The sequence below is a fragment of the Melampsora larici-populina genome (genome assembly GCF_000204055.1).
Source record: "Melampsora larici-populina 98AG31 unplaced genomic scaffold MELLAscaffold_65, whole genome shotgun sequence".
Classification (NCBI taxonomy): Eukaryota; Fungi; Basidiomycota; class Pucciniomycetes; order Pucciniales; family Melampsoraceae; genus Melampsora; species Melampsora laricis-populina.
Genome location: NW_006768829.1, coordinates 277,098 through 290,405, shown reverse-complemented (window position 1 = coordinate 290,405; position 13,308 = coordinate 277,098). Strand labels below are relative to the sequence as shown.

The window sequence follows — 13,308 nt, the reverse complement described above, 5'->3', positions numbered from 1 at the left end:
GTACTCATCATTGGAAGCTTGTGAGTGATCATCTTCGATTCGAGTGTTTGGGTCGGGACTCTCAGTGACTTGTGAGGCCTCGATCAGCCTTGATGACAGTCCCAAACAATTTAAAGAATTGTCAGCAGAGTTTGGTACCGCACTGCTTGCACCATCAAGGCGAGTACCCTTGTCTCGAGTCCCCATTGTATCCTCAAGCTCATAATAATATTTACAGTGGTGTTTGATAATATAATCTGATTCAAAACATGATCAGTCGGAGATTCAGAAGGGTGCTTGAGGATGGATTCACTCACCCTGTATCAAACACTTCTTACGGTTCAAATAATCTGGATGGTCATCAGTCCAGCCATTCTTTGCTTTCTCTGCTTCAATTCCATTCTTTACACCCTGACCAGTGCTATTTAGCCACATCTGACCCGAAATGAATTTTTTTTCGAGTTCCGAAACCTGTAAGATAAATCATGTGTGTCAGTTGAGATTCAAAAGCTTTACGGTCTTGAGACTCACCTTTCCTTCCACGTTCTTGACACTTCGGCCATAAAAACCATGCTGAGCTAAATAATCGATGATCTCCTCCACCGTATGACTTTTCACAAGAGTCTTATCCTTGTACCGAGTCCAATTACCATAAGTTGTGATCCAGTTCAACAGAATACTCATCGCAGTTTCCCCCTTCTCATTTTTCTCCTCTTCCCAATACACTGGTGCTTTTCGAGTGGATACACTATCATTGGGTTCTTCTGCATCTTGTTTCTTGGATTTTCTTTTTGAATCGGACTTCGGGACTTTGCTGGTGGTGGCTTTGCGAGTGGATGTTGACATGGCCTTACCTTTTTTGGCCTTGGCAGTTCTTGAATTCTTTTGAATTGATGAGACTGGTTGTTTGATAGGTTGAGAGAGAGAAGCCATCGAATTGAAGGAGGATCCAAAGGCAGAGGGTGAAATTACAGTAGCAGGAATAGGTTGTGTATAGAAGTTTGGTGATCCGGAGTTCAAATTGAAATTTGATGGGTAGGCCTGAAGAGAAGATGGGTGAATTTGGAAGGTGAACGGTGTGATGACTTGGTTTTCTTGAGGGCTGCTTGGTTGGCTGGAGGTGGGAGTATGGTCGTTGATCACTTGATCCATGTTTGTTAGGCGGGGTATGTGGGGAAGCTGCAGCAGGCTGCAGCAGAGAGTTTATGTTGAATTTGTGTTTTTTCCAGAACGCCAGAAGGCTTCCCGAAGGGTTCTGGCGTTCTGGAAAAAACCTTCTGGAAATTTCCAGAACGATATTTGTGTACCGTAAATAATTCACTTTACATTGCATATTGACATCCGGTGTATTTATTTGTCCCATCCTCCCAAACCCTAACCCTGATCTGGATTGAAACTGCTCAGTTGATCTATCTCCTCTTTGCTCATGAAAAATTCAGAATCATTTTGCATTCACTTTCCAACCTGGGGATTTTGATTAATTGTTTTCCCGTGGGGGATTCATTTTCCACTTGTGGAAGTCGATTAATGTTCACAGTGAATCAATATTTTATGATTTATGATAGGTTAATTTCCTAATTCACAAATACATTTTGTGTTTGAAGTAAAATATAAAGATAGATGTTTTGTAATCAAAAAAGGATGTCAATTCCACCCTTTCTTGCCATTGTAAATTAAGATATTTCAAAAAAACCAACAAACCTCCCTGGCCCAAAAGATTTGATTTCTTGATCTCAGTAAACATTCATTGGGATTTAGATTATTCACAAGTATTTGCCTTTCTCAATCAATCAGATGAGCATGTTTGAATGATCAAAGAACTATGTTTAGATGTATCAACACTTGCTTCTACCTCATGATGTAGTTTTTCAAACATGTAAAATGTTCAGAGAGAATTGATCTTCTGTACCATATCCACTTTCTTCCACCTCAGGAACATGATTTCAAGATGGACTTTAAATTTGGATGAACAGATAATTTTGTAATTTTGTAATTGATTGATCTAGGGGACTTTGCCTATGTTTTGAATAACTCAAGGGCTGGATAAGTTAACATTCCTTTTCACTGTGATAAAGATCTAGAAGTTCTTTGTATACTTTGACTGAATTCATCAAGATTGAAGAGGATATCTCAAACAAATGATTTTACCTTGGCATCCAAATATCTTGACTATTCACCAAAAACACCTTTGACTTACCTTCACACAAAAACAGGGATTGATTGTACTTGAGTTCTTACTGAAGCTGATATGGTCTCAAATTGAGGACCCAATATCACTACACAAAATGTCATCTTTACCGGGCGGTAAATAAAACTACTGACATAGAAAAGTCCTGAGGCAACAGGAAGAGAGCTAAAAATCTGAAAAAATATGCACCTTGTTCCTAGATGTTGGGGCGTCATGACAAGTATTTTTTTGTATTTTACACGTAGATACTGGTTAATGTACTAACAATAAACACTGAAAATCATCAAAAATTCACGTGTAACAATACCTGAAATTTGGCCCTTGACTTTGAAGACAGGATTTTGGAATCTTCAAACATCAATAACTTTTGCAGTTCTGAATCAAATCACTCGATTTGAAGTGCATTAAAAAGGTGAGCCTTTCCTCTACATTTTTCATTGAGACATCACATCTGTAGCTGGTCTAAAAAAGATCCTACAGAGCTATTCATGCAGAACTGTTTGAACATATGTAGAGTGTTTAAATGACTAGATAGCACCTTACTAATATTATGAAGTGTGAAGGAGAATAGTTCAGCTTTTGAATGAACCAAAAATCGAGTTATTTGGAGCAGAATTGCAAAAGTTATTGAAGTTTTTAGACCACAAAATATTGTCTTCATACTCATGACCCAAATTTCAGGTATTGTTACATGTGAGTTTTTGATGATTTTCAGCGTTTATTGTTAGTACAGAAACCAATATCTGCGTGTAAAATACAAAAAAATACTCATCATGACGCCCCAACATCTAGGAACAAGGTGCATATTTTTTCAGATTTTTAGCTCTCTTCCTGTTGCCTCAGGACTTTTCTATGTCAGTAGTTTTCTTTACCGCCCGGTAAAGATGACATTTGGTGTAGTGTATGGGGAAAGAAATTGTAGACATGTGGAAGAGTGGAGTGCTGATGGCAGGAAAATATGATCAATGTGCAAGATATTTTCAGATCCACAATGGAGTTGTCATATTGACATATAATCCTGTATAATCACTTTGATCATCTCAGGAAAGTAAGGGCCCGTTTGGCTACACTTGTAAAACTCTATAACATGTTATAGACCACCAAATCTAAAAAGCCTTTTTTATTCGAAATCTTTTATGAGTTTTGAAAAAGACGTGATGTTTGGCAACGATATATGATCAATATATCAGATCATATATCACGATATATTCAACTGGTTGAGGCTGTTTTTCAGACGAAAAACACTTTTTGCCCCTCTCTTAATTGAACTTTGTCAAGTTCAATCACGATCGTGGTGATCTTTTGATAGTTGTTTTGGACCACTGTTTGGTAAATTGTATAACCAAATTACACTTTTTGGGAAACACGGCCGAACGGGCCCTAAAGACCTATCATAGCAGAGATGAAAAAGGGGATTGTAGTGTTGAGGCCTGATCAAAACCCCCAAGGCTGCAAGATCTGATTACCTTGTCAGTGTTTATACACACACTAACTTTTAAAGGTAGCTGATATTGAGGTCAGCTTAGCAAAATTTGATAGTATCAAAATCTAGAACTACTATCCGCTGCAACTTATAATCAAAAAAACCAATCCACAATAAAACACAAAGAAAAAGGTACAAACACAGCACCTAGTTGTCACGACATCACTTTTCCTTCTATCTATTCAATCTTCATCTTTCATACCAAACCAAGCCACCAAAAATTAAACTGAACAAAGTAAAGACACAACTGCAATTGAATTTTCATAATTGATTTGATTGGCTACTTCACCTGAAATTGAAGGTTCCATTGTCATACCTAAACTATAGACTACATTATTGACAACATGTAGTTGACCATATGGACCTTTATGACCAAATAAATTGGGAAACAATTTATGTGATTCACCAATTGCTTTACTTGCATCTACAAGTGAAGGATCACTGATAGCAGAAAGCAATCCCAAAAAAAGGTCAAAAGGCTTGCATATCCAATCAGTTGAATCCACCATCCTTCTCTTGATTCTTGTGGTAATCTTAATAAGATTGAAGCCAGAATCAAGAGTGTTGACCAAATATTATGGGGAGTCTTGCGCCACTATGGTCTACTCCTTTCCCACAGTTTGGACCTGTGATTAGGCAAGGTAACTGGCTTGCAATAAACAGTAAGCCTGATTGTAATGAATCCATTCCAAAGATTTATTTGACGTGAACTGGAACTGTTACAGCAAACTTTGCTATATGCTTGCTTGGGTGAATATCACAAAGAGTGAAGATGGCAATCAAGGATGAAGAAGGATTTCAAGAAGTGGGAAATATCAAATGGTGGGATTAATCAAAGGCGGTGGTTGCAATCAATCTGGTGATCTAGATACTATGATGGTTCTCTCTGTGACTGCTTCATCTTGGTTTGATGACCGATAGGCCTCAGCTACACTATGTTTGATGATTAGGAAAAGAAGGATGATATCGTTCAATATGATGAATCCAGCTACTTCAGAGACAGCATAGTATCCCAATCAAGAACAAACAATGCCTCCTAGAGTCCGAGAGCCTAGACTTCCTGCATAGATTACACCATATATCATGCCCCAAATGCAAATGTGATCTCAGCATTAGATTATCTTCATCAAATCATGAGCAGATCTTTACTTCCTCTCTCATTCTCACCAAGGTAGATCCAAGTTTATTGGATCCAACTGCTTCCACTACCAATGTTAATCCTACAGTCCAGACCATAGCTGTTGATGAAGAAATACAAGAATTGATGCTAAACTTTGTGGAATGAATTCGGATCAAGATAAACACTGATAAGGCTAAATTGAGCTTACCAGCACTGAAACCTTGAAGAATTCTAGCCAACAATAGAAGCAAGATTGTGCTTTCAAAGCAGAATCAGGAGGCTACGTATGACCAAAGGAGAAAGTTGAAGAATGAGTCAAAAGCCAAGATAAAAAAATATGACATACAGCAGACATGGCTACCAATCCAGGTAGGAAAGGTAAGCGACCCTTACCAGCATCAGATATCAAGCCAGCGATCAGAGGAAAAAGAACAGCTGCTAATGTGTGGGCTGCTGAGAGAATAGAGGTGATAGGTTGAAAATCTTGGGCTGGTATTTCTACGAGTTGAGTGAGTGCGACAGGTACGACTGGAACAATGAGTCCAGAGATAAATAGATCGGGTACGAGAAGAGTATGATCGGTGGGTGGATTGTGAGGTGAGTTGAATTAGGTGAAACCATTAGCTGCGAAGAGACTGATTGCATGGATCAATTGGATGATATGGATTCAATAAGTCAGTCTTCTTTAATCTTGTCTTTGATGAGTGTACAAAGACTTACCTAAATCCGACCCCTATGAAGATGAGTGTCGAGGATGATCGAAGTTTCAAGCAAATTGGTCTTGCTCTTGGTTTTTGATTGTTTTGATCCGATTTTTAATCATTTATGAAATAACAGTTAAAAACTGTTTTTTTCTTATACCTCGACTCCTTAATTTCAACAATTCACCTTTGCTGGATGTGTACAACTTCAAAAGCAGGTTCAATACTTGACCCGCCATCCGTATACCTGACATTCCTACTTATTGAATTTCATCTTTCCGAATGAGCGGGTTTCAATCAGAAATTCAATCAATCAAATGACAAGTAAATTCAAGCAAATCTTTCAATCTAGGATTCGAGGAGTGATTTTCAAATCATCAATCGTAAAAAGAAGGGACAAAATCACGCAGTCAGCATTCATACAATTGACTAATCAGTGTACGTAGTTTAAACTTCAAAAAAGGGGCAAGTTTAGGTCATATGTGAATCATCATCAATACCGTGCTGCAGATCTAAAATGATTGATGAGAATTGATTAAAAAGGCCCAATATTGATTGGAGGATTATCTAGAAACCATTCATGGGTAAGAATAGAGGGGTTATCTCGACGGTCAGCTCTTGTTGACAGAAAATAAGACGTCTTGGAGAAAAAAATTGAACATACCTTCAGAGATGGAGAGCATCAAATGAGCAATCTCCAGGCGTGTTGATCAACTTCAAATTGAAAAAACCCACGTACTTTGCTAATCTTTACATATGTGGCTCTTCACTGAAATCCTAAAACTTGTGAATTTAATTTAATTTAATTGATTAATCGATATATGATGATTGAGGTAACTGTTAAGAGAAAGAAAATGGAAAGTGTTTATCCCGAGGGCGAAACTTCGGGTGGCCAAAACTTGAATTCCGTCCGCTAAAAAGTTGGAGGCTTTGCAGATTTTGTATTGATTTGTCGATTTAATCTGAATTGCTGGTTCTCCTTTAAAATGAATGATGATAGGTAAACATACATTTGACCAGTAAGTTACATAATGAGAATCAAAGTAGGTGTGACAGGTTCCCCTTTTATAGGGTGAGAAACAAACACAGGTTTAAAAATGACAAGCAGGAAGTATCATTCCCTTCATTTCAGATTACTTATCAACTTCTTGATCCCTGAAAGGTGGATAATAAGAAGGTCCCAGAAATGAGTTTTTTTTGAAAAAAATCACTCTTAAAAAAGTCCCACCCCAATTGGGTTGAATTTTTACCATCTGCCGTTCATTGGAGTAATCCACACAGTTTCAAATCCTAGTGAGTCCACTGATAACCTGAGTGTTGTAAAAAAATATAATTCAATTAAATTTATAGCATTCATGTTGATGCTTTGTTATTGGGATGTCCTTTACTATGGACATTTTCAGAACCTAAAGACCGACATTCATGAGACAGATTGTAAAATTGAATTTGTATATTAGTCACAACACTTTTGGACCGTAGTGTAGATGTAGTAATATGTAAACAACAATGAAATCACATGATAACCACAAGAAAGTGATATATGAGAGCTTTTGCTGTAGAATATGAGGTTGAAGCAAGGCAGAGGGAAAGTAAGGACAGATAATGAGGTGGTTGGCAGGATTGTTTTGTTCAATGACTTATTGAGTTAGGTGGATGGAAAATGATCACGAGACAATGAAGTTGTATAAGGACTCCTTGGGTTAGGACCAGGTGGATGGTTGAGTTATAGAAATCGTTTTGATTTGCAAGAAGGTGATGGGGAGAGTAATGTGGATCAAACATTTGAAGTGTTGCTTCAAAAGCTGAGAATACATGTAGGCCCTTGCTATTTGCAGCCCACACAAAATCCATGCAGGCGCTGCCAAAACAGCGCCTACATGAAGGTTTCCCACGAAAAAGCACCTACATTTATGATGTAGGCGCTTTTTCCTTTTTCAAATGACTCCTACAGGCTGAAAAACCAATGTAGGCGTCATTTGTGTACGCCTACATTCTAAAAATAAAATGTAGGCGTAAATTTGAAGCGCCTACATTGTGTAGGCGTCACAAAAATGCACCTAAATCTTTTTTTTTGACTGTAGGCATAATTTTTGTGCGCCTACATATTTTGATACCAACACCCTTATAATTCAATACCAACACCCTTATGATTTAATTCCAACACCCTTATAATTAATTATAAGACCCTTATAATTTTATAATCAAATGTGCACTCTTACATTTAATACCCTTATCATTTAATACCAGCACCCTTATATTTAATCTCACCACCCTTATAATTAATCTCACCACCCTTATAACCAATCTCACCACCCTTATAATTTAATACCAACACCCTTATATATTAATACCAGCACTCTTATAGATTTGTATTCACACGTGTATAAGTCCCTTATAACTAACTTAAGCGCCTACATGGAAAAAACAATGTAGGTGCTCAAAAAAAGCGCCTACATTTTATTTTTAGGATGTAGGCGTACACAAATGACGCCTACATTGGTTTTTCAGCCTGTAGGCGTCATTTTAAAAAGGAAAAAGTGTCTACATCATGAATGTAGGCGCTTTTTGGCGGAAAACAACCGTGTAGGCGTAATTTGGACAGCGCCTACATGGATTTCATGTGGGCTGCAAATAGCAAGAGCCTACATGTAATACAAGTGGAGAAGACAACTTTACATAATTAAAGTGAGAGTTCTAAAAGATAACTCAAAAACACTACTTCCAAAGTGAGAATTTTAATAGATAACAATCAGAGAAAGCAGGTCCCCCAAACAAGGCAGATTAGAAATGGTTAGTAACCCTTCAAAGAAAAAAAGAATAACAATTGTAATTGAAAGAAAGAAATGGAAAGCAGTAATAAAATCAGTGCTTGAAAAGTAGATATAAAATCACAAAGTAAACCAATCACAAAGCAAACCTGAAAAGCACAAATCAACCTTGAAAACCAACAAAAACAACCTGATGCAAGGTGGACCACAACAGTAGGGGATTTTACGGTACTTATGCAAGTCACTTGCACATACACCACCAACATAGATGCCTCGGATCGGGAGATCTGAGGTATCGTCGGATGCAAATCCTCAGACAGATCTTATCCGACGTTTCTGTCAGAGGTATCATTATGCGCCCAAAATTACCTCGGATCAAAACCTCGGATAGCTTCTGTCCGAGGTTTCAGATCCGAGAACACCTCGGATTTCCCAATACGAGGTTAATATGCTGGCAGTGATATCTATAATTTAGATATTCAAACCTGGAGCTCAAAAAGATGAAAAAAACTAAAGCCAATTTAATTGATCATTCATTCAAGATGGAATAACCAGGAGTGAAGAGCCTCTTACCTTCACTGTTAGATTGGAATATTCATAAGTCTATTGTTTGTAGATCTTTGACATGGTTCTCAATGCAATTTTCCCTCTAGATTGTTATAATTGATGGTGATGTAAAAACTGTATTGTAATTGGATAGTAGCATTTGTTCCCACCAATCACATCGTCTGGCTAATTGAAATACAGATTCGGGCAAAATTCATTAAAAGGGATGGTCAATTCCAGAAGGCTCAAACACTTTCACATGCAACACTTGATCATATTGGTTCCAAGCTCTGTGAAAGCAACTGCATATGAGGATACAATGATGTGAACTTCCTAATTATCAAATGAAGCCAAAGGGTATTTCATGATAACCAAATCTTGTGTTTTCCATTGAGTGAAAGAAGTTGACAAATCAAATTCCAAGTTTCAGTATGCCAATTCAAACTTATTTGGAGCTGCAAAAGCATGATTTATTCACTTATCCTGACTGTGTTTCTTTGAATTCCATTGATTACATGCTCTTACATGTAATGATTTATCCTTGATGGCTAAGAACTCTGTGAAACATTAGGAGCAGAGCCATGTTGGTCCAGGTCAGGCTCAAAGTCAATCTCACTGTTTCTGATGGACAACCAAGTTGAAGTATTGATTGTTTCAGATTAAGATGAACTGAATGTGGAAGATATTGTTCATAACCAAGTTCTATTTCATTGGGCTCAAACTATTCAGCTGAAGCTGAGCTGAGTTGAATATAAAGCTCTTGAAGTTGGATTTGATCCCCTTGTGGCTTTTTCTTTTTTAACCTATGCACCTGCTTCTCAAGTTTTAAGTGAATAATTTAGCGTCAACATTGCTTGATTGGATATGACTGGATTTTGTCATTTTGAGCTTGCTATACATGTGAGCCAAATATTGAAGCAGATTGGGATCTTTGATGTCATAGATCACAACTGGTCAATCAAACTATCTAGGGCAGCGCCCGCCGCAAAGTTTCTAGTAACCATCTTAACTGTCAACTTTGGTGAACTGTTTTGATTCAATCTTTTCAGTGGTTTCATGTTCAATCGCGTCTCAAAATCAATCAATCTCGTATTGGGGAATGGACCTATAGTTTGATGACTGGAATAGATGGCAAATTTGGCTTCATGACATACAGCCGTTGTGAAAAATAATGGTTTTCTTTTGTTCTCCAGATTTTATTTACTTTCTGATTTGTTGAAAAAACGAGTTTTCTTTATTTTTCATGTGGGAAACAGTTAAGGGAACTGTTGACGTATTTGACATATTCCCACAGAATCTCACGCGGCAGGTGGTGGATATTCTGGTAGGTTCTGATCCCAGTTCTAGAGGGGTCAGTGGGTTAGACCTCATCTGTGATTTGTCGCTTCACCTTGTCCACCTATTCTTCCCACCTTGACTATGTTATGGCTTGGACTGCTTGAGGGATGCAAGAAGACTAGGAAAGGCCCTTCAGGTGATATAATGTATTGCTACGTGAGGAGCAAGAAGTCTGCCCCTCACACTGGATAAGAGACGTGTAACACAGTATAAACATATCTCTATAGCCTGATGCTAGAGCTCACAACATCACTCCCCCTTTAAGGCTTCACCCCCTCTTGCAGGTTAGCTTGTTTCCACGGGTTGGCATTAAAAAACCCCTTAGGGAAAAAGCTTCACCCTCTCACTCTTCTCCTAGTTATTCTATACCTTGTTTCAGCGTGCGGGTATTTTGCATTAAATTCTTGTGTTGCCTCTCTTGCGTTCTTGAGTGATTTTTCCGGTTCCCATGAATCATGATTTGAGTCATACCCTTTCCAACTAATTAAATACTCAACTTTATTTCCTCTTTTCCTTTTATCTAAGATTTCATGAATTTCATATTCCTCTTCATTTTCTATTATGATAGGCGCCATTGGTTCTTGATCTTGCCCTTTTACCGTGCTTTTCTTGAAATCTCGTAATAGGTTAACGTGGAAGACTGGATGCATTTTATTCATAGACTTGGGTAAGGATAGTTTGTAAGCATTATTTGAAACTCTTTTCAATACAGTGAATGGCCCCAGCCAACGATGAGAGAACTTAGCAGTTGGTCGTGTTGTCGAGACATTTTTGCTATTTAACCACACTCGGTCGCCATGAGACCATGTTGGAGTTTCTTGGATCTTTTTATCGTGATTAATTTTCATTTGTTCTTGAGTCAACTTCATCGCATCTTTCACCTCGCGCTGGACTGCTTTGATTTGATCAATACGTTCCTCAACTATTGGTAGGCACTGCTCAGTTGAAGGGACATCAGTAAACGCTACATCAAATCCATAATTTGCTTTAAAAGGCGAGACTCCGATTGCGCTGTGTAGATTGTTGTTATACGAGAACTCAGCAAATGGGATCAGTTCACTCCAATTGTCCTGCTTGTAAGACGTAAAATGTCTTAAGAACAACTCTACCGCTTTGTTAGTAATCTCCGACTGCCCATCAGTCTGTGGGTGGAATGCAGTTGAGGCCTGAGTTGTTATCCCCAGTCGCTTGTGAAAGTCTTTCGTAATTCGAGATATGAATATATTTCCTCGATCTGAAGTAATAGTCCGAGGTGTTCCATGAAGCCTCCAGACCTCCTTAATCATCAATCCCGCCAATTCATTTGAATCCATTGTCTTTCTGCATGGTATGAAATGGGCCATTTTGGTCAGCCTGTCAACTACGGTTAATATACTGTCGAAGTCATTAGATAAGGGAAGGTCTGTAATTAAATCATAGCATATGTCCAACCACGGTCCATCAGGTACTGGGAGTGGTTGTAGGCTTCCAAACGGTTTCTCGGTCCTTGATTTCACTCGTTGGCATGACTGACAGCCTTCGACGTATCTGTTCACATATGCTTTCATTGAGTTCCAGTGATAAGCTCGTTTTACCAACATCAGCATTCTCATTCGGCCTGGGTGGCCAGCAAACTTGCTGTCGTGTCTTGATCTTAATATTTGCAGTTTGAGATCGGCGTTGTCGGGTACCATTACTTTGTTCCTAAAATACATAACACCATCAATGAGCTTATAGTCCTTCAGCATTTTTGACTTAGCCATGTCAGTGCACAACAACATTAACTCGTTGATTTTCTTGTCATTTGACGACTCCTTTCTAATTTGCTCTAAGATTTTCAAGTCACTCCATACTCGTCCATCATCTGTTTCATCATTCTCTAGATCCACTTCCTCACTGTCTTCCTTTTCAAACCAATAGTCGACCGCTTCCAGTGCACTAATGAACGCATCGCTTGGTAAGTTATCCGGCTTGATAATTTGGCCGAAGGAGAGTTTGCTGCCATCTGAGGGGATGTAGTCCGGTCGTCGAGAGAGCGCGTCAGGCTTTTTCGAATGCTTTCCTGGTCGGAATCGTATCTCAAAGTCAAATTCCCCTAATATTTCTGCCCATCTTGCTTGCCTCCTCGTCAGCTCTTTGGTGGTCATCAATGATTGTAAGTTTTTATGATCTGTATACACAATCACACTTAGCTTATTTGGGTTGCCTTCCAAATATTGACGCCATTCTTTGAATGACGCGATAACTGCCAATAATTCCTTGTCGAATATCTCGTAATTCCGCTCAGCTTGTATTAAGGATCGGGATAAGTACGCTATAGGGTGTAATTCATTGTCGTCTCCGGAAACTTGAGATAAGACCGCGCCTAAGGCGTAATCAGAGCAGTCACATTCAAGAATGAATGGTCGATACGGGTCAGCAATTTTTAGGACAGGCGCTGTGGTAAATGCTGTCTTCAGTGTTTCAAATGCTCTGTTTCGAACTTCCGTCCACTGGAATCCAACATCCTTCTGAGACAGCTCGTGAAGTGGTCTTGTGATTTTGGAAAATTGATCAATGAACCGTCTATAAAAATTTGCAAATCCTAAAAATGTTTGAACTTCAGAGAGATTTTTTGGTGTCGGCCATTCTTTCACCGCTTTGACTTTACTTTCATCCATTTTAATTTGGTTCTTTGAGATAATGAGTCCTAGATATGAGATTTCCTTCATTGAAAACTTGCATTTTTCGGGCTTAAGCCATACATTTTGCTTTCTTAATATTTCAAGGACTTCTTTAACTACAGCTTGATGGTCTACACCCGGTCCGGTGTAAATTAGAATGTCGTCCTGATAAGCCGCCACATCTCGTCCAATGTGGCTCCGCAGGATATCCTGAATGAAGTATTGGAAAAATCCAGGCGCACCGGTGGGTCCAAAGGGCATCGTGAGAGGTTCAAACTGACCAGATTTGCATATGAACGCTAATTTGGCCTCATCTCCTTCTCTAACTCGAAGGTTATTGTATCCATTCCTCATGTCTAAGCTTGTGAACTGATCAGCATTTAATAAACTATCTATTAACTCCATTGTTAACGGCAACGGATACTTGTTTTTCACAGTTAGTGCGTTCAGCCGGCGGTAATCAAAGCATGGACGGAGGTTTCCATCCTTCTTCCCAGTGAACAGAACCGGGGCCGCCCAAGGTGATGTCGTCCTACGAATAGT

The 13,308-nt window shown here is 38.7% G+C and overlaps 1 protein-coding gene across 1 annotated transcript; it reads right to left on the bottom strand.

Annotated features, from left to right (window-relative positions):
- Positions 1-3,871: 3,871 nt before the first annotated feature.
- MELLADRAFT_112395 (uncharacterized protein) lies at positions 3,872-5,125 on the bottom strand (the record flags this gene model as incomplete). Its single annotated transcript, XM_007416872.1, has 5 exons — positions 3,872-4,091; positions 4,157-4,245; positions 4,818-4,922; positions 4,979-5,050; positions 5,117-5,125. 5 exons carry the CDS (start codon positions 5,123-5,125, stop codon positions 3,872-3,874), a joined length of 495 nt encoding a protein of 164 aa, XP_007416934.1.
- Positions 5,126-13,308: the final 8,183 nt, after the last annotated feature.